This window comes from Periplaneta americana, chromosome 12, assembly GCF_040183065.1.
Source record: "Periplaneta americana isolate PAMFEO1 chromosome 12, P.americana_PAMFEO1_priV1, whole genome shotgun sequence".
Lineage (NCBI taxonomy): Eukaryota > Metazoa > Arthropoda > Insecta > Blattodea > Blattidae > Periplaneta > Periplaneta americana.
The window spans coordinates 148,324,811-148,345,765 of record NC_091128.1 but is presented as its reverse complement, the minus strand read 5'-3'; the positions used below and the strand labels follow the sequence as shown (position 1 = coordinate 148,345,765).

The window sequence follows — 20,955 nt, the reverse complement described above, 5'->3', positions numbered from 1 at the left end:
AGCGGCGTGTGACGTGATGTGCGACTGTTTCAGATAATGCTGAACAGTGACGCCAGGAGCACGGCCTGCGTGTCGTTTGACGGGCGCTACCAGCAGGAAATGCATGTTGGAGATAGGTGTGTGCTCACCAGTTGCATCTGTGTGTTGTATCACTAACGGCTTGCAACTTGGCACAAACGGGCTTAACGCAAGTACAGCTTACATCCCCCATTTTTCGCTTTTTCGAATTTATGATTTGAGTTCGCTTGGACACGTTTTATTGTAATTAATTCATGTTTGAATATCTATCACCAAACAGTTATTGGACTCAGATTTGCGTAGCTTTTAAATATTGAGCGACATATACCAGAGAACTGAATCAGTAACCTGCAGGGATGTTAGCAAAATTATAACAGTTGTGAGTACTTTCAAAATTTTCGACATGAAGCAAAGTTTCGTGAGTGAACAGTTCCCTTTCAGCTTACCTGCTGTATTTGGCAACTCACGGAACTTTAAATGTGATGCAGTTTCTTGTGTCAAAATTTATGTGTGTTTCAACAATCTTCCTACTCTCCAGACTTGGCGTCTAGGGACATTTAACTCGGCGTGCGTGTTAACTGAAAGGGATTTTATTCCAGTACTTCCAGCTCGATTTCGAAGACATAGTGTAAATTGTGGTAATGTTGTGTGGGATTGGCTGACGATTATATAAAAGATTCGTAATGAAACTCTGCAAATGTATTAATTTTTTTCTGCGAATAGTAATGAGCGCACTGTCTAATCCCAAAATGTTTGAGAGATTGATTTCTTATATATGGTTGCAATATTCAGAAAATTTCTTACAACATACTGATTTGGTGAACATAAGCAGTTTCTAAAGTTTGTTTTAGTAAGGGTCTGAAAGTTATGAAGAAAATATTTTGAACATCTTACAGACATTCTTACAAGTCCAGTATACAGTACTGGATGTCCGGGCTGGGACATACAGTAATACACACATACCTCAACATAATATATAAGGTTGTTAAATTTATATTTCCATTGTTGTATAGATTACTTAAAAAGTTTTTATGTATACGTTGGTGTCGGCCTCGGTAGCATAGTCGGTATAGCGCTGGCCTTCTGTGCTCGAGGTTGCGGGTTCGATCCCGAGCAGGTCGATGGCATTTAAGTGTGTTTAAATGCGACAGGCTCATGTCAGTAGATTTACTGGCATGTAAAGGAACTCCTGCGGGACAAAATTCCGGCACACCGGCGACGCTGATATAACCTCTGCAGTTGCGAGCGTCGTTAAATAAACCATAATTTAATTACAGCGAATAATTTGGAGTCGACTGTATTCAATTTGAAAATGTCGGAAACCACAGCGAAACTAGCCACAAATGTATAGTAACTTATTAAGTTTTAATATTTAACTGTGTAATTACATAATTAAAAGTGGTTACTTCATTCTAACAAGTTTTAACGATTTTATCATATTTGATAAAAGTGCAGAAGTGTTGTGAATCAGGGATGAATAATATTTTAATTAGTAGTTTGTGGTTTATCGATTCGCCGACACTGCGCTGTTTCCGTAACCACCGTACGAGAGCCCGCCCGCCAAAAAGCAAAGTTGCCGGTTTCCGGTCGGAAGATAAATTACTCACCAGTATAATATTTCCAAGACTGACGTTTTATTGTTATTTCTAGAAAAATAAGCTCGCTATTGCCATTTAGGACAATATAACACGCCCGTCTTACCAACTACCTAAGCTCAAAATATTTATTTTGGATTTCTTTCTGCTTACAGGATAAATCCATGACTGGTTTACGTGTTACTAACATCAGAACTTTGTGTGTTGTGTTCAGACTCCCTCTGAGAGGGCATCACATTGGAAGAGGCTTGCCCCCGCATCTGGTGTGCATGTTTGTGCTGGGCCCTGACATTAACCATGAAAGTTACTGTAACTCTTGCTTGTGCAGATAACTAGCCTGCATTCCCTGCTAACACTATGCTGACACGCTGCTGCCAACATTGACCAGCTCACGTGGAGCTTGTTCCTGCTGTTTGCTGCAATTGTAAATTGATTTCACTCAAATTTTATTTTCTGCAGCAAATCCACGAACATCTCATGGGAGAATGCACATCTTGACTGTGGTATAAATATTACTGAAGCATAAATAATTTGGTTCATAATGTTTGAGAGTCAGTGGAGCAACTATTGAAATGTCATTGATCTTAGAAGGGATGCCTTGTTGCTCTTCGAATTTAACAAACGCATTATAGTCACGAATGCAACCTACCAGATGGGCGCACACGGCGACACTGTGGGATCCAAGAATTGGCTTGAGAAACCGTGGACGACCGAGGACCAGATGGGGAGACGAGTTCAAGTTGCAGCTATAATGTTTTCGCTGTAAGAAAAATCCTAATGTAAACAATAGCACGTGACTGAAGTGAGGCTTCATTGGCCGCTGTTTGGAGCCATAGATTCTCAGTACGTGTTGCCGCCTACTGTTGTACATTCTGTTTCATGTTAAACATTTCCCGTTATTTGTCAAGTAAGCCTAACCTCATTACTATGCATTCGTTTGCTTAGGGAACATTTACTTTATAATTACTGTAATTAAATTATTTTTAAGTCTTATGCCTTCACAATGGACAGTTGAGGATGCAGAAGCCATACTTTAGTACAACTTTCTTACGTGAACAACTACGTGCTCAAGTGACGCCAGCTTGTTACAAGAGTAGACTACCTCGGTATTGCTGTTGGTATTCATCCGCGTTCCTAATACATAACAAAATATAAAAGTAGCTTTTCTTTTACTTAGCGTTTTACATATGAGGAAGTGAAATGTTTCATCGTATTTAACGACTAGAATTCAATTTTTTGTTTTCAAATAATACAAGATTGTGGTTTCCAAATACGAACTATATTTTCCTGCGTCATGTTAGTGTTTCGACTGGGAGCCAATCACGGATATGACAACAACGTGCTTATGTTTACATTAGGATTTTTCTTACAGCGAAAACAGTATAGGAGGACTGTAGACTAGAATAAGACGCCAAAGAACACGGTAGAGGGACGCAATCAACCAACTTTTAGCGGCAGCAACAACCAGTGCTAATGAAATTGTGGACGAAAAAAAACTAGGAATGTAAATAGACCATCAAGTCTGCTCTTCTGATGGTCAAGACTCGAGCCATCCCTACTCAAGCAGGAGGCCTTGCCCTACTGGGATTTACGGCTATTATTATTATTATTATTATTATTATTATTATTATTATTATTATTATAATCACAGGAAGTGTTTATGTAGGTTAGCTCAAACTCCTGTGTTTTTTTTTAATAATAAAATAGGTAATACCACGAGAGATTTCGATTTTACTGACTCATACATTGATGCACCAATGGAGTGTAACAATGCGTTGAGTTTCTGCCAATCAGAGCTCTGTAGGGCAGCTCAAAATAATAGTACACAAATTATCGCACCTCAGTTGTCCCTCTTTTCAGTAGAATCAGTATTATTATTGTTATTATTATATTATTATTATTATTATTATTATTATTATTATTATTATTATTATTATTATGTGACAAAATATTTCAGGATTTAAACCTATTCAACTAGCCCATTGTGCACTCCATTTCCAGGAGTTAAGCATAATGCGAAATGAAAATAAATAACTGTAAATATTATATGGGTGGTAACATATCAGTAAAAACAAGATTAAAATGATTTTTTAAGTGATTTTTTTAGAGTTATGTAGCGAAGAAGCAGTAATAAATTCAACACAAACTGAAAGTAATTTCTCTCGAAAAGTTTACAAAAATTACAGTGTAGTACATAATAAGTGTTTGAAGTGATTACCCTGACCTCGTAAACAAATGTACTCGTCGCTTTTGTGATTTTGTAACATCATCCGTTGAACTCAGGCCGAAAACTATCACAGCTACGTTCAAAATTCGTTGCTGCATTTGTGCTCTGTTCAGATTATCAGTTACTTACACTAGTACCTTCAATCCAGGGGATTCATGTCCGGTGATCTGACTGGCCAACCTACTGATCCTCAATAATCTATCCATTTCATTGCAACGTAACTCTGAAATAAAGCACTTTCAGAAAAAAGTGTTATAAAGCATTTTAGTCCTCCTTTTATTGCTACATTACACCCTTCTAATATTTACACTTATGAATTGCTCTGTATAAACTTGCATATGTTGGCTAGTTTAATCTCTTTTATCCTCAGGAACAGTGAAGTTTCCTGGCTTCATCTAAGGCAGGGCAATATGCAGGATGTGTGGAAGTTATCATTCATTGCTCTCTTGATGTATCAGGTTAAGAGTAAAATTATTAATAGATGTATCTGAACAAAAACATAATTTGGAATGAACTTTTGTACTTTTGTCAGTTCTTAAAATGAAAATAAACTCAGGCTAGAAGAGCTTATAATTCACCTGGAATTAAGTCGGATGTGCAGGCTGTAATGAATAGTTCGTGGATTTGAATACAGTAATTTTAGATTAATAACAATACAGCTGCTGCATTCTTAGCGTGTGTCTCAGTTGCTTTGCATTTACGCGCTCTAATATGTACTTCGAGTTATTTTTGTGGTGGTGGAGGTGGTGGTAATATGGTGATAACAGGTTATGTTTTGTGTATTTACGATAAATGCAAAGTGTTTAAAATCTTTGTTGAATTCTAACTTTCAATTTCTTTAAAGGGGAAATAATTGTGGAAATATATGTGAGTGTATTAATCCGTGTTTTTTGTGTGCAGCGAATCACACTTCATGAGTGGCAAACAGCTTGAATGAACTGAAGTTACTGGAAGCAACTGTTAAACTCCTGCACCATTCCTTGCAATATGAATCTTTAATGTATATTCCACAAAGACAGAATTGTGATAACTGGGTTTATCAGTAGAGTTACTCGACTTGGTGATACATTGCTCAGAATTGTAAGGTAGTCATTTTATAACTGCATCATATTTTTATGAGTTAATGAAATACATTGAACAGGTCTGGGATCAATTGAAACAACTTGTACAGAAGAGGGGACTGCATCTAGAAACTTCTTCAAGCTTTGGAAGAAGCACTTTTTGGAGGAGTAAGAACTTTTGTGCGAGATCGTGCGTATTTGCTTGGTTTCCGCACAAAACCAATCCGCGGAAAGTCTAAAATTCCACATTCAGTATTCCCAACCTAACACACATAACAATTTCCCTCTTCTTACCGCTTAAGTGACATATTGATTTTACTGCTTTAGGCTTTTAACATATTATTTTTAGAGACGTTCACTATAGTAATAATTATAAATTGGAAACTTACCACTGCAATTTCACCTAAATTGCACTGTTAATTATTGTTTTGAAATATTTGCAAACATTAAGTAAACTCTACAACTCCACTAAAGTTACTGCATTCGTGATGCAAGTAACATTAAGGAAGCCGTGAAAAAATCAACAAGATTCCAGACTCATCATAGACTGGGGGGGGGGGAAGACAGGCGTATATCACAGCCTGCTGGAGTATAGTAAACATAGAAAACATTTTAAAGCAACAATGTTGAAGATAGATATTTTTGTTTTGCAAATTTTCCGTCATTAAATAGAAAACAAGATGGAGATTTCATTGCAACTAATCAGAAATTCCTCTTTCAGGCATGTAATAAACGATCTTCGCACAAAATAATGTACGATACACGAGCGGTATGTTTTCTTTCAATTCTCGGAAATAAAAAAAGCTCAACTACGTTTCGCTTTTTCAAACTTTTTCTCGAACATGAAAACTTCAACATACCGCTCTTGTAACGCATATTACTATTACCTCAAGAGAGTATCCTGCGCCTCGTCGAAGGCGTGAATCGCTTTACAGTCGTCATCCAAGGCAAAGGGGATAATATTCGAAATTAGACATTATTACAAGAAGAATACGTGTTGAATTTTTAATCGTTGAACTCATTTACACTTTATATTCAGTTCTATCAAACGCCTTATATAACGTCACTTAACCAAGTTTTTCATTGCTTCTTCGATTCAGTTTTGTACAAATACGAATTAAAATTTGGAGCAAGTCTTCATGGACGTCCATCTGTATGTAGGCAAAAATTTCACACGACTGTCCAGAAATAATATATATGTAGGGGCTCTTGTTTACTGCACATGCGCAGGGTGTTGTAAGCGAAACTTGTGCAATAAGGGAGCGCCAAATTTTATTTCCGTATCTGTACATATAAATCTAATATACCATTTTTCGGTTTATGAATGCATGAATTTCATGAAATTATAATAAAGCGATTCGGTTACAAAATGACTATATACTTTTCAGTTTTGAGTAGTGGAAATTTATAGTTTTCGTCAGATTTAAACTTGTGCGGAGAGGATGGTATTTTTTTAAACTATTTTTCTATTTGGTGTAAAATATTAATTTTTTGTATGTAGAGAGCTCATAGCTGCAGCAACTCAACCAAATATATATATTTTGAAAAAAAATTATTTGCGGGCCCAAATTTGAAAAAAAATATATATATCTAATGCAGAATTGTACTAAAACCGATATATCTAAATCGTCTTTAAAGATAGATTCAAACAGTTTTTTGCAATTTATTTGCAAAAGCATGCTCTACAAACTGTCTGTAACAGAATTTTGTTATTAGTCCCTACGTTTGTAAAATAAGCAATTAAAATTTAATAACACTTTTCTGATTTCCTTTCTTGCAAACGAACGGGCGTATTTTTAAAATGAAATCAATTAACAACATTCTGTTGCAGAGAAAAGTTTCCTAATAGTCTAAAGAATGTGTTCTAAATTTCATGCATGTATCTTTAATAGTTCAGAAATTATATCCATTTTTGTCTGGCAATGTAGCAAAAAAAAAAAAAAAAAATGAAGTTACTGGAAACCGACAAAAGGGGGCATGTGATTTAAAAATCCATAGCGCAGGAAGTTTAAAACTGACTTCTTAACATCCGATAAGGGCACAAATACCCACAAAATGTTATGCAATGCATTTCACACATATCAAAGAGTATTTTAAAGAAAAAAAAATTGAAAATTTAATTTACCAGAAACAACAATAAAAGTGGGTGAATGATTTAAAAATCCATAACGCAGGAAGTTTAAAAATGGCGACTCAACATCCGATAAGGAAACAAATACCCACAAAATGTTATGCTATGCATTCCACACACATCACAGAGTATTTTAAAGAATTTTTTTTTTAATTTACTCATTTTTCACCAAAAAATACCATCCTCTCCCTTTAACAACAGTGAATTTTCTAACTTCATGTTAGAATAAGAACAGTTTCTTGAACACCTGTCAGCAAACAGTTAGTTGTTGACTTGTCATTTTGACGTTGATGTGTAGAGTACAGCGTTGTGAAATAACCAACTTGAAAAACGAAGCGAGTTTCAATTAATCAAATCAAAATCGAAATGAGGATATAGGAAGGGAAAAAATAACTAAAAGCTACTCAGGCGGGCGTTCTTGCAAGGAGAATCGGGCTGTGGGAAAGAACCTGTGTGGGCTCCAAGCCAGTTGGTCATTTGTCCCACTCTGTCGCCATTCCATTGAAGAAATCGAGAAAAATTTTAAGGGAAAAAACCGAATATGTATGTATGGACCACATGAAGGGGAGGGAATTCGTAGAGCACCATCAACAATATGGCTGAACAGCACACAGCAGAGTCGACTAAGATGTTAGCTGGGTCGGAGTAACGGTTGGGAGTCACACGCCACTATCTTCGCTAGTCAAAGGATCCGAGTCTTTAGAAGACCGAATTAGCTTGCCCAGAAATCACTAAGAAAGCCAAGGCAGCGAGTTTTGAATGAATTAATTTGAAAAATGCTGAAATACGGTATATGGCGGGGACATTGTGTAGGTCCGTGGCTCATTTCTCTTAGAGCTCATTACGACATCTTGCTCTAGCACCTTATAAAATCCACGGAAAACTACTGACAGGATGAGAGTTGTTTTAATTACGAGTGTAGCCAATTGACTTTTACATTCCTATAAACGGGCTGACTTGTTAATACTGTACTTTTGAGAACTAGGAGTGGAAAAATATTCTCATAGCACTTATTTTAAAAGTATCTAAGATCTAAAGATTACACATGTTTTCCTTTATTATTATTATTATTATTATTATTATTATTATTATTATTATTATTTACTTACTTATTGGCTTTTAAGGAACCCGGAGGTTCACTGCCGCCCTCACATAATCCCGCCATTGGTCCCTATCCTGAGCTAGATTAATCCATTCTCTATCATCATATCCCACCTCCCTCAAATCTATTTTCATATTATCTTCCCATCTACGTGTCGGCCTCCCTAAAGGTCTTTTTCCCTCCGGCCTCCCAACTAACACTCTATATGCATTTATGTATTCGCTCATACGTGCTACATGGCCTGCCCATCTCAAACGTCTGGATTTAATGTTCCTAATTATGTCAGGTGAAGAATACAATGCGTGCAGTTCTGTGTTGTGCAACTTTTTCCAGTCTCCTGTAACGTCCATCCCTCTTAGCCCCAAATATTTTCCTAAGAATCTTATTCTCAAACACCCTTAATCTCTGTTCCTCTCTCAAAGTGAGAGTCCAAGTTTCACAACCATAAAGAACAACCGGTAATATAACTGTTTTATAAATTCTAACTTTCAGATTTGTTGACACCAGACTGGATCATAAAAGCTTCTCAACCGAATAATAACAGGAATTTCCCATATTTATTCTGTGTTTAATTTCCTCCCGAGTATCATTTATATTTGTTACTGTTGCTCCAAGATGTTTGAACTTCTCCACCTCTTCAAAAGATGATTATTATTATTATTATTATTATTATTATTATTATTATTATTATTAGTATTGTTTATTATTATTATTATTATTATTATTATTATTATTATTATTATTATTATTATTATTATTATTATTATTATTATCCCTCCGCTATCAGGAATGCCTAAATCCGCGCTTGTCTAAGTATAAGCCTAACGTATGCCGTAAGGATCACATGAAATTATCCCTCCGGGAAATATTAAATGGTGCAGGAAGTCATCAGTACAAAAGAGAAGCCTCTCTTCCTATAATAATAAAAAGGTGTTGATACTGTTCGCCGCTGATGAATTGTGTATGGCCTATACATGGTTATTTAATGTTTTTTTTTCTAATGGTTAAGAATAATATAATTTATAATGGTATCCCATTATTACATAACTAGTGATAATAATGATTGTGGATTTGGGGAAATGTTCAAATGAAGGCAAGGAAACAGAAAGCCTCCTCCAACAACGTTTATCCATCATAAACTACTTGTACATAAAATTTGTTCTCGCCAGGATTTCAGTTCATTTCTCCGAAGCTGAAAGCTAGTTCTCAGTTCCTTTATGTAGCCTCATATTGTTCAAGATTCTGCTGTAAATAAATCGGAGAAAAGACTACCAACCTGCCGTAATGTTGAATTTTCGCTTGTGAGTTTGAATTCGTACCTTGAGAAAATGTTAGGTTTGAAAATGAAATTTAAAAATTCGGTCTTTAGTGTTTACCACAATGTCACCATAGGTGCACAGTCTTCCAGTACAGATGTACATTGTACACCCAGATTATGGACATTGTAGGTAATTCCAATCTGTTGGAAATGGAAGCCCCATCATGCTGTGGAAACCCCAAACTTTTCTTCCGAACGAAAAACCATGAAAATCTAAAATCTCTTAACGGCCACTTTAATAATAATTTTTAACTAGTGCTATTTTTCATGCCCACCAAAGGTACCTTATTGCCACCAAAGAAATCAATAAAGCATGGTATCAACAGCTTGATTTCCTCTACAAAAGAAGCTGTAGTTGTTCAAGATCCCTGTGTCTGAAGCTTGTTTTTTTGTTGTGTTTAGCCTGCGCGTGACGACGTCTATCTACCCGGTGCCTTCGATATGCGCACAGGATCAGATCTCGGACTGGTTCGACTCTCTGGCTGAGTGCCTCCACTGGAACGTGCGCAAGCGCCAGAAGCACCTGGACGAACTGAGCGACCTGACCCACTCCAGTTCCAACGACACCCTCGACTCGCTCGAACACGCGGACCAGCTCGACAGCTAGGTGTCGTGTCACTTTTGTAATCGCTAGGAGTTTGTAAGTGTTCATCTCCTACAAGTGCCACGAATTTCTTTTTTTCACAAGTGTTATTTTTTTCTCATCTTGTTCACCATGTCAGATGTGTTTTATATTGGAAAGTAAAGCATTAATTTATCAGCTGTTGTATTCTGAATCACTTTCCGATGGGAAAATGTTGCAATTTTCTCATTTTTAGTCCCTTTCCTTGTGTTCATTATAATTGTCTAGCCTTTTCCTTAATTGTGTATTCGTTTTTCTTCCCATCACTTTAATTATGTAGTCCTTTACCTTCCTATCAATTTAATTGCGTAGTCCTATTCCTTCTCATGAATTAATTATGTAGTCTTTCTCCTTCTCATCACTTTAATTGTGTAGTCCTTTTCCTTCCTATCAATTTAATTGCGTAGTCCTATTCCTTCTCATGAATTAATTATGTAGTCTTTCTCCTTCTCATCACTTTAATTGTGTAGTCCTTTTCCTTCCTATCAATTTAATTGCGTAGTCCTATTCCTTCTCATGAATTAATTATGTAGTCTTTCTCCTTCTCATCACTTTAATTGTGTAGTCCTTTTCCTTCCTATCAATTTAATTGCGTAGTCCTATTCCTTCTCATCACTTAATTGTGTAGTCTTTTTCCTCATCACTTGTGTAATTCTTTTCCTTCTCATCACTTGATTGTGTAGTCCTTTTCTTTCTCATCATTTAATAGTGTATACCTCTTTCTTCCCACCACTAATTATGTAATCTTTTTCCTTATCACTTGTGTAATCGTTTTCCTTTTCATCACTTAATTGTGAAGTCCTTTTTCCTTCTCATCACTTAATTCTGTATTCACTAATTCTGTATTTCTTTTCCTTCCCATCACTAATTGTATAGTACTTTTCATTTTCATCACCAATTGTGTAGTCCTTTCACTCCCATCACTTTATTAAATTGTATAGTCCTTTTCCTTCCCATCGCTTTAATTGTAAAATCTTTATTCTTCTTTTCGCTTGAATTCCATAATCCTTTCCCTACCTGTCCTTTAATTATTTAGTTGTTTTCCTTCATCTTACTTTAATTTCTAGTCCTGCTTCCTTTCACGTTTATTCCCTACTATTTCCTTTTTCTTTTACCTGATTTGTTTTGCCATTTTATTTCTCTCACTAATTTTCTAGTCCTTTTTGCCCACTTCACTTCCATTTTCTGAGCGTTCAATGTCATTTCACTTAATTTTTTTACAGGACATAGTTGGTGTTAAAGTAATAAGCATACTTGTGGGTTTCAGCGCGACGGTTGTTTGAGCGAGTTTCTTAAAATAAGCACGTTTAAAAAAAAGTTTAAAAGTTCACAAATGTGGTTAAAAATTGTAGCACCGATTTCTATTAGACAAGGGATATAACAGAACTTACAATATGTGTACTGTATAATATTATTTTGCTATAATTTATAATTTTGCTTACTATAATAATTTGTCGAAATATATCCAGCCACTGCATATAACGTTTCACTATCAGAATTACTTTCTCCTGTTCCTTACGATAGAACATAGTGTTAAAATTTCCCACAGTGATTATAACCAAACTAACAATTAATATATAAGAAATGAGTCTATTTATTCTGAATTAACTTCTAAGGTCTTTAATTTTGATTCGCTTTCGTCTATACATTAATTAAAGGCAGGTGAATGTACTGGACACATATTATGTGAATGCAAACCTTAATTGCTCCATATATATTATTTTAATGTACCGAAGTACATATGTTATTTCCATGCAGATATTCTGCGTCATCATACGATGAAAGAGTAATGGAACGGAGAAAAATTCTCTCCGGCGCCGGGATTTGAACCAGGGTTTTCAGCTCTACGTGCTGATGCTTTATCCACTAAGCCACACCGGATACCCACCCCGGCGTCGGACAGAATTGTCTCAGTTTTAAGTTCCAACTCTTTGGTTCCCTCTAGTGGCCGCCCTCTGCACTACGTCATAGAGGTCTATGAACGTAGGACTGAAGTCCATACATGTGCTGAGGTGCACTCGTTATGAGTGACTAGTTGGCCGTGATCCGACAGAATAAGCGCCGTCTTAAATCACGAAGTGATTTACGCATATCATATATATTATTTTAATGTACCGAAATACATATGTTATTTCCATGCAGATATTCTGCGTCATCATACGATGAAAGAGTAATGGAACGGGAACCCAAGAGTTGGAACTTAAAACTGAGAGGATTCTGTCCGACGCCGGGGTGGGTATCCGGTGTGGCTTAGTGGATAAAGCATCAGCACGTACAGCTGAAAACCCGGGTTCAAGTCCCGGCGCCGGAGAGAATTTTTCTCCGTTGCATTACTCTTTCATCGTTAATTGCTCCAATTTTCGTGAACTACTTTATGCAACTAAGTTCCAATTAACGGTGCTAACTGTGCCAAGTTTGTCAGGAAATTACAGAAATCGATTTTTTCCTATTTCTTTGTTAGTAATGCTAATCATCTGTCTTTAGTCAAAGTTACCGTGTTGAAAATAGGTCCTTAGTATCTGAAAGTATAAATGATGTGAAAATGTCTTAGTGGTGCTAATCACAGATGGTGTAAGATTCACTGGATCGCACATCTTTCTGTAGGCCTACACATCGTGTACTTGGTTGATAAAAAGCGGACACTGCGGTGATAATATAATATAGACATTAACCTCGTTAGGAATTATATCTTGGGGGTCGCGGTGCAAGATATGTATAATCTAACTTGTCGCAAGTAGCCAATAGGCTTGAATAAATGAAATACTGATATTTGTAAGATTATATATTTTGTACAACACATTAATTATAAAACAATGCGGATGGTTCGTTCATTCACTCTGTAGCGCACATTCACACATGAGTCTGTATTTGGTATGAGAGTCTTTGGTTCAAGTCTTGAGCGAGTCCTGTTCCTGCACAAGAGCGGTCTCGAACTTGTCTGCCGCCAGCTCCACCTCCTTGAGGGTGCGGTTGGCGTCGTCCTGCAGGCGGCTGAGCTGCGTCTCTTGCTCCACCAGCCTCTGCTCCAGCACCGCGTACAGCTGCGCCCTGCCACGGACAAGAACACGTGCGAATTATTATGAACACGCTGTACATCTCAATTTCTAAGTGTAACAGTAATGACAAAACTTGTATTAATAAATCAATTCAAGTGAATGCTTTGAAGCTTTCTTCTTGTGTTTTTATTAATTTTATGATTTTAGCCTATGTATGTATGTATGTATGTATGTATGTATGTATGTATGTATGTATGTATGTATGTATGTATGTATGTATGTATGTATGTATGTATGTATGTATGTATGTATGTATTTAAATAAATATGTAGTCTACTAGTCGTTAAAACTTAACTGAAGAATATTGCTGGAGAACCTTTTAAGTGTAGTGTAAATATTCGTAATTTAAATATGTATTGTATTGATTAAGGCTGGTTGAGTGGAAGAGAAGGTCTTATGGCCTTAACTCTGCCAGCGAAAATAAAACATTATTATTGTTATTATTATTATTATTATTATTATTATTATTATTATTATTATTATTATTATTATTATTATTATTATACAGAGTGAACCGTAAGTAATGTTAGTAATTTAAGGGGTTTTTATTTGAAATATTTCTAACAAAAAGTTTAATACAATTTTCTTCGCTTCAGCTTTCTTTTCGAGATAAAAAATTGTTTTATATGAAACATTTCATGGCGTGGTTTGGGAAAGTCATTGATTGAATCCCAATATGCTCAGTCAGTTTAAGAGAGCAGTGTATTATGATGACTATTAATTTACACTTTTACTACGCCACACTACTTTCGACCAATAAAACGGTACGAAAGGACGTCTTTCAACCAATCATGGCTGCTTATCGCACAATTTTATCGCGTCCCTAGCATTTGTTTATTTTTATCACTACCCTAGCATTTGTTTCTTTGTTTGCCAACATTTCAAACTGCACTGGTCTGGACGTCAAAAAACAGAAAATTACAAACCACTCCAGTCGATGCACATCACTTTCAAATAGGACTCGCATTGGCATTCATGAACAAGAATTAATAAAGATCATTGGTCATATATGAAGAACACCATTCGGAAATCCTGAATAAGTTGAGGGATACACCATGTACATCAACGAGTTCACTTCTTTTACGCACACGTCCAATATAACATCAACTGAACCACCAACCACTAAAACATTAAATATGAAAATTGTACCTACTTTCAATAATTGTTTCTTTTAAAATTATTCATGTTTATTTTTTATTTCATCATCGTTAATTAAAATGTTTCTTGTTTATTTCATCATCCCTAATTAAAACTTTTCTAACACTTGTTTATATTATTTAGATTATGTTTGTTACAGCTTCTGCTATATGATATTATGGATAGTCACGTATCAGAGATTGTTTAATATTAGGCCTAAGATTTATTGAAAATCATCTGTCAAGTGACGTTGATTACTGGGATCCGGATGATTGAAGTGGAATGCAAATGTTTTAATAAAAATGAAACTGAATCAACAAAGCCTTCTTGACTAGTAACAGTCCACAGAGTTCAATGATGATTCCATAGTTGGCACAACTGATACCGGTAACAAGAAAACATAATCATAAAACACTACTGCCATCTTGCGTAATGTTGAGATGGTACAATAATACATTTGAAGACAGTTGTATTTTCGTAAGCCAATTAATATTTTATTGTATTGGAGTACTTTGTTACTTCTAATCTTTATATACTTTCTTCTAATCGTGTAATAGTCAATTAAATCCCACTCGAGTTTTGATTTTCTCTAGATAAATCAAAACCTCTAGTGAGATTACTGTTGATAAATGATGGAAAGAATTTTAGTTTTGCCCTTTAAATATGCATAAATGTAATACGAACAAATGTAACTTTGAAAAATTCCTGTGCAGAACTTAACGTTAATTTTTTTTTTCGGATGAAATTTCTGCACATTCAAAGGACAAAACTAAAATTATATCAATCATAATACTCTGATCTCTTAAACTGACTGAGCATATTGGGAAATGGTTCATATAAAATAGTTTTTATCTCGAAAAGGAAGCAAAAACGATCAACATTCTATTAAAACATTGTTTGAAATATCTCGAAGATTAACCTCTTAAAATTAATTACATTACTTACAATTGACTCTGTGTTCATGTATGTATCTTATTTAAGGACGTCATGTTCTTTGTATAAGTATTTATATTTTTGTCAAGCTGGAAAATCATATCTTTTTTTGCACGCACATAGACTTGGAACAAAATTTGAAACTTATTTTCTTTGAATATCGCTAGAATTTTGCATGAACTCAGAGCTGCTTTATACAGCAGAAATTTGCACTAATTAGAATGAGGACTCATTTTGTATCACTGGTCTAAGGCATGGCGCGTCCTCAGGTTGCGGATAGAGGAGACGGCCTCCAGATATGGAGGGTAGCTGAGAATATATTGAATAAGCAATCGTGGACAGCCGATAAGGGGTGGTCCTCCAGCTTGGGGGTTGGGCGAAGAGCTCACAACCCATCACCGTAAAAAACAGCTTGTTACGAAACCTAACAGTAAGGTTCTTAGGAAAATATTTGGAGCTAAGAGGGATGAAGTTACAGGAGAATGGAGGAAGTTACACAACGCAGAGCTGCACGCATTGTATACTTCACCTGACATAATTACGAACATAAAATCCAGACGTTTGAGATGGCCAGGACATGTAGCATGTATGGGCGAATCCAGAAATGCATGTAGAGTGTTATTTGGGAGACCGGAGGGAAAAAAGACCTTGGGGAGGCCGAGACGTAGATGGGAAGATATTAAAATGGATTTAAGGGAGGTGGGATATAATGGTAGAGACTGGATTAATCTTGCTCAGGATAGGGACCAATGGCGGGCTTATGTGAGGGCGGCAATGAACCTCCTTAAAAGCCAGTAAGTAAGGTCTAAGGCACCACGGCTTAGACCACGCGGTTTTCTTTCTCTTGTACCAAGGAGGGAACCGAAGGCTTAGCCTACACTGCAACCTGAGGTTTATTGTGTTTACCACTACTATTCTGTGAATGACTGGGTAGACAAACGGGAGCGCTCTTGCACAAGTACAGCACGCCGCACCGTGAACTTAGCCCGAGCTATTGTATGGTGACGATAATATGTGAGTGATGGCGAAAAGAGTGCGAGGTTCAACGCCGAAAGTTACCCAGCAATTCCGCTTCAATAGGGATATCTTATGCGAAGTTTTACCGTCAGATCGCAGGAGCGTTCCATGCGGCGCAACATGTTGTAGGGCTATGTTTTGTCATATGCTACAGTTGATTACTTTTTCCCGCTTGTTGGTTTTCTGTGCGTGTCAAAATTATATTTACAGTTATTTTGTATAACCTAGTATAATTTAATATAATTCAATACTTTCTTACCTCATAATTTAATTTAATTTACAATAAATAATAACGTAAACCTGTATAATATTGAGCGATTCCCCGAGATGGGTGGGGAAATCTGCAGTATGCAGAATATAAATACGAATAAATTGAATGTTCATGAACCTAAACGAGAACTTTGAGAACGATATGCACGAATAAAAAAATAGGAAATATGTCGAAAGTGAATATCGCCCTCTTTAATAATTAGTATTTAAGAACCGTACGCTAAAAACAGGATATGCAGCCACCAATGTGTTTTTATAGGGAAGAGACTATCGAGATTAAATTCATATTTTTTCTGTAGTTCTAGAAAGATAAAGTGCAATTTTTAATAGGATGATATAATATGATCGCAATAGTATCACGATTAGTAGTGTGTTTTGTAGCTTAAGGAATGCAGTTTTGAATACTGTGTGGGATGATTTTGAAAATTTGAACTTAAAACATGGCTTTAATAATATAGGGTACAGTACATTAAAAACATTATTCACGAAATGGATTTCACTAGGGATCGTCCTGGATAATAAACATTCCAGTTTATCGAAAGTTTACTGCAGGCGTAAAATTCGGAGACTCCTACAACTACTGCATATAATCTAAGCTAACATAGCTCGCTGTCGAGGTTGCATATGTTTTTATTAATGTTTCTTTTCCCTCTTCCAAAATGAAACTATAGTCAACAATTCCTTACTTGAAGTACTTACTTACTGGATTTTAAGGAACCCGGAGGTTCATTGCCGCCCTCACATAAGCCCGCCATTGGTCCCTATCCTGAGCAAGATTAATCCAGTCCCTACCATCATATCTAACCTCTCTCAAATCCATTTTAATATTATCTTCCCATCTACGTCTCGGCCTTCCCAAAGGTCTTTTCCCCTCTGGCCTCCCAACTAACACTCTATATGCATTTCTGGGTTCGCCCATACGTGCTACATGCCCTGCCCATCTCAAAGTCTGGATTTTATGTTCCTAATTATGTCAGGTTAAGGATACAATGCGTGCAGTTCTGCGTTGTGTAACTTTCTCCATTCTCCTGTAACTTCATCCCTCTTAGCCCCAAATATTTTCCTAAGAACCTTACTCTCAAAAACCCTTAATCTCAAAAACCCTTAATCTCTGTTCCTCTCTCAAAGTGAGAGTCCAAGTTTCACAGCCATACAGAACAACCGGTGATATAACTGTTTTATAAATTCTAACTTTAAGATTTTTTGACAGCAGACTAGATGACTAAAGCTTCTCAACCGAATAATAACAGGCATTTCCCATATTTATTCTGAGTTTAATTTCCTCCCGAGTGTCATTTATATTTGTTACTGTTGCTCCAAGATATTTGAATTTTTCCACCTCTTCGAAGGATAAATCTCCAACTTTTATAGTTCCATTTCGTACAATATTCTGATCACGAGACATAATCATATACTTAGTCTTTTCGTGATTTACTTCCAACCCTATCTCTTTACTTGCTTCAAGTAGAATTTCCGCGTTTTCCCTAATCGTTCCGTACTTGAAGTAGTTACTTTTATTTAATAGCTAGCACTTTCGAGACCCAATTTTATTACTTATATTTTTTAAGGTTTAAAGCATATATTCAGAATATTTCGGGACCTGATTGAAGACAAAAAGCTTTCCCTGGTTTTTACATATAGGAAGATAACAAAAATTTGCCATTTTTAGTTGTTTTTAAGAGTATTTAATATACTAATACACTACGTATATCCTCAATGTTTATATACCGAAAAACAAATGCACACGCAAAGCGCTTCCCTCATAGTACACGTGCGCTATCTGTTGGTGCTAGTTCAGGATATCCCTATTGAATGAGGGAAAACCCCCAACCAGGATTTGAACCGGGACATCTCGTTTCGCGGTCAGACGTGCTAATCGTTACTCCACAGCGGTTACTGGGCGGGATTAAGGATGGGATATTGAATTGGCATGTAGTTGGTATGTACCTGTGGTCGACGTCGCCGTTGCTGCAGTCGAGGGCCGCCATCTCGTTCTGCAGCCTCCAGATGGCCTCCTCGCACTCGGCCGCCTGCTGCTTGAGCCGCGCCAGTCTGCGCTCCCCTCGCTGCACGCGGCGCCGGTTCAGGAACGCGTTGCCCAGCTCCGTGTTCGCGGCGCGGGGCGTGGGGGAGGTCGGTGACGCGGGGGGCTGGGCGGCGCGGGTCTCGAAGTAGCGGCAGATCTCGCGCACGGCCACGGCGCCGCAGCGACTCAGATCGTGGCAGGAGCGCGCCCGCTTGCTGCGCCGCGCGGTGCCCTCCAGACGCCCGCTGCGCAGGTCCTCGCTGCTCTGCGCGCGGCCCAGCGACTCGAACAGCCGCCGCTTCTCCCGCACCGGCACGTAGCGGTCCGCGCGCTGGCACGCCCGCAGCAGCGCTGCTACCTCGTCCGCGGCAGGCGCCGGCGTGCGCTCCTTGGTGCGGCTGCGACCGCGCTCCTGCAGGATGCCCAGGATGTCCAGGAACCGCACGGCGTCCAGGGGCGTCTGCCGCATCACCTCCACGGCCAGCGCCTTCACCCAGCGCGCATACTGCTCGTCTGTGCCAGCCTGCAACACGAGTTAGGCCCGTAACACACTTGCAGAGTTTTCGCCAGCGAGAAATGTGTTGCGAGAAAGTTAAAAAATTGATAACATGGATTCAAATGGACGTCCACACACTGGAAGAGATTCTCGTTCGAGGCAAAAACCTCGCGCGAGTTTCTCGCTGGGATCGGTAGCTCATAGAATTTTCTTGACACACTTATCAAAGATGTTTGACATTTATACTCTTTATGACGATTGAATGTAGAAAAAGATATAACATGTGACGATGAATTGTATTGTTTTTATTTGAAAATGGGGAAAGATGGCTGATAATTGCAGTCAGAAACTTACCGAACTTGTACGATGTTACCCGTAGGCCTATTTATAGGATGCACGGGATGAAAACTATAAAAACACGAAACTTAAAGAAGAAATCTGGAGACAAATATCAGATTATCTGAAAATAAACAGGGCTATATTTTATTTTGATGAGATTTAATAGTATTAATTAAACATTTGAAATAATGTATCTATATGTCTTAACAGTTTACATAATTTTAATCAGAACATAGCAAAGAATCATCTATCGTATCATGATTGGCAAAAAACTGTGGTCCATTTAACCTGAAATAATGCCTGAACGTATCATCATTCAAATCGATACCAGTGTCCAAAACTCGCCCTTATTTTCGTAAGATACAATGTGATTTTCAGATATTTCTGGCTTTAATTTTAGGCCTACTTCTTTTCATTAACAAAATATGTTCATGTAACTCCATTTCCTCATCATCTGAATACTCCGATTCAACATAGCGTTCGTACGTAATTTGTGAAGTACGACAATATATTTACAGGTTATATATTTAAGTACGACAATATACGTAAATACATAACCTATAATATTTCCCCCAACGAGTGATTACTATAATCAGATAAATGCTTTCTGCATGAAGGCAGTGCATAGATGATCATAGCGAGGTGTGATCTGTGATAGCGAGAACTCGCCAAGTGTGTGGAGGAAGGCTCTTCGCCTCTTTCTCGTAACACATTTCTCGCTAGCGAAAACTCTTCAAGTGTGTTACGGGCCTTAGCCATTACAGTACACTTTCCGATAATATTGAATTTGTGTGTGAATTGCAACATCACAATACTTCGAAGTAGTGAGTGGGCTTGTAATGTTGGGGACCGATTATATAAGTTGACTGCAGTATGGTACATAGGCCGGGAACGTGAGCTAGTATGAGGACATCGACTTGGTTCTGCAATCGATTACGCGAATAACAAAGTGCACATAAACAAATCTGAACAGCTCTAAATAGTATATTGCTATACAAGCGTGGTAAGTGCATTTATAACAGATTCGAGGAAAAGTTAGAGAAGACGAGTGGCATGAGCAGACGGTCATTTAAACAAAGGTGTGTGTGCACCGGTAGACTATCGGCTGTGTGCACTAACAGTTCTAGGAGGCTACAACTACATACCTACCACTTACGCAGACTACAAGTTATTCCTAAAATAAGTAGTCAAGGCTAAGTTGTATATCCCTGTAAGGATATATAACTTGCAATAACATTAAATCTCTAAATATCTTACTTACATATCTACATATATAGAGAACAGCATATGAATAATATAATTGAAATAAATTATGTATATAACTTATCGACTTTCTGAAAAGCCGATGTACACATTTTCGAAAGGATTACGATTGGAATTCGATGTTTTTCCCTATCCCTATATTCTACAAATGATTGACTACGGAAAGACTGGTGTTTAGTCTATGTATTTATAGAACTTCAAATGTTGAACATTTGAAAATGCCTTACAGAAGATTTTTTTTTTCGACTTTCTTGAATGTTATACAACTCTCTGGGAAAATCCATTTTGCTGTCCGGTTTTGTTTCTGATGTTCAATGCATGTCTGCAGCATCCTTATTTTCCAT

General features: G+C 37.2%; 2 protein-coding genes across 17 annotated transcripts in view; one reads left to right on the top strand and one right to left on the bottom strand.

Annotated features, from left to right (window-relative positions):
- The window catches only part of LOC138710978 (NAD kinase-like), a 242,643-nt gene extending 232,431 nt beyond the window's left edge, over positions 1-10,212 (top strand). For 14 of the 16 annotated variants that reach the window (XM_069842229.1, XM_069842219.1, XM_069842216.1 and 11 more), the window contains one exon: positions 9,855-10,212. In XM_069842229.1, the coding sequence (XP_069698330.1) occupies positions 9,855-9,938 (84 nt within the window). In that variant the 3' untranslated portion in view covers positions 9,939-10,212. Of the gene's footprint in view, positions 1-33; positions 117-9,854 lie in introns of those variants that run through there. The other 2 variants (XM_069842218.1, XM_069842228.1) reach the window with 2 other exon arrangements.
- A 2,626-nt stretch (positions 10,213-12,838) lies between these two features.
- LOC138710981 (uncharacterized) overlaps positions 12,839-20,955 on the bottom strand; it is a 105,043-nt gene continuing 96,926 nt past the window's right edge. Inside the window, exons 3-4 of the mRNA XM_069842232.1 lie at positions 18,435-19,036; positions 12,839-13,122 (exon numbers count right to left, since the gene is read on the bottom strand). Of these exons, the coding sequence (XP_069698333.1) occupies positions 12,963-13,122; positions 18,435-19,036 (762 nt within the window). The 3' untranslated portion in view covers positions 12,839-12,962. The remainder of the gene's footprint in view (positions 13,123-18,434; positions 19,037-20,955) is intronic.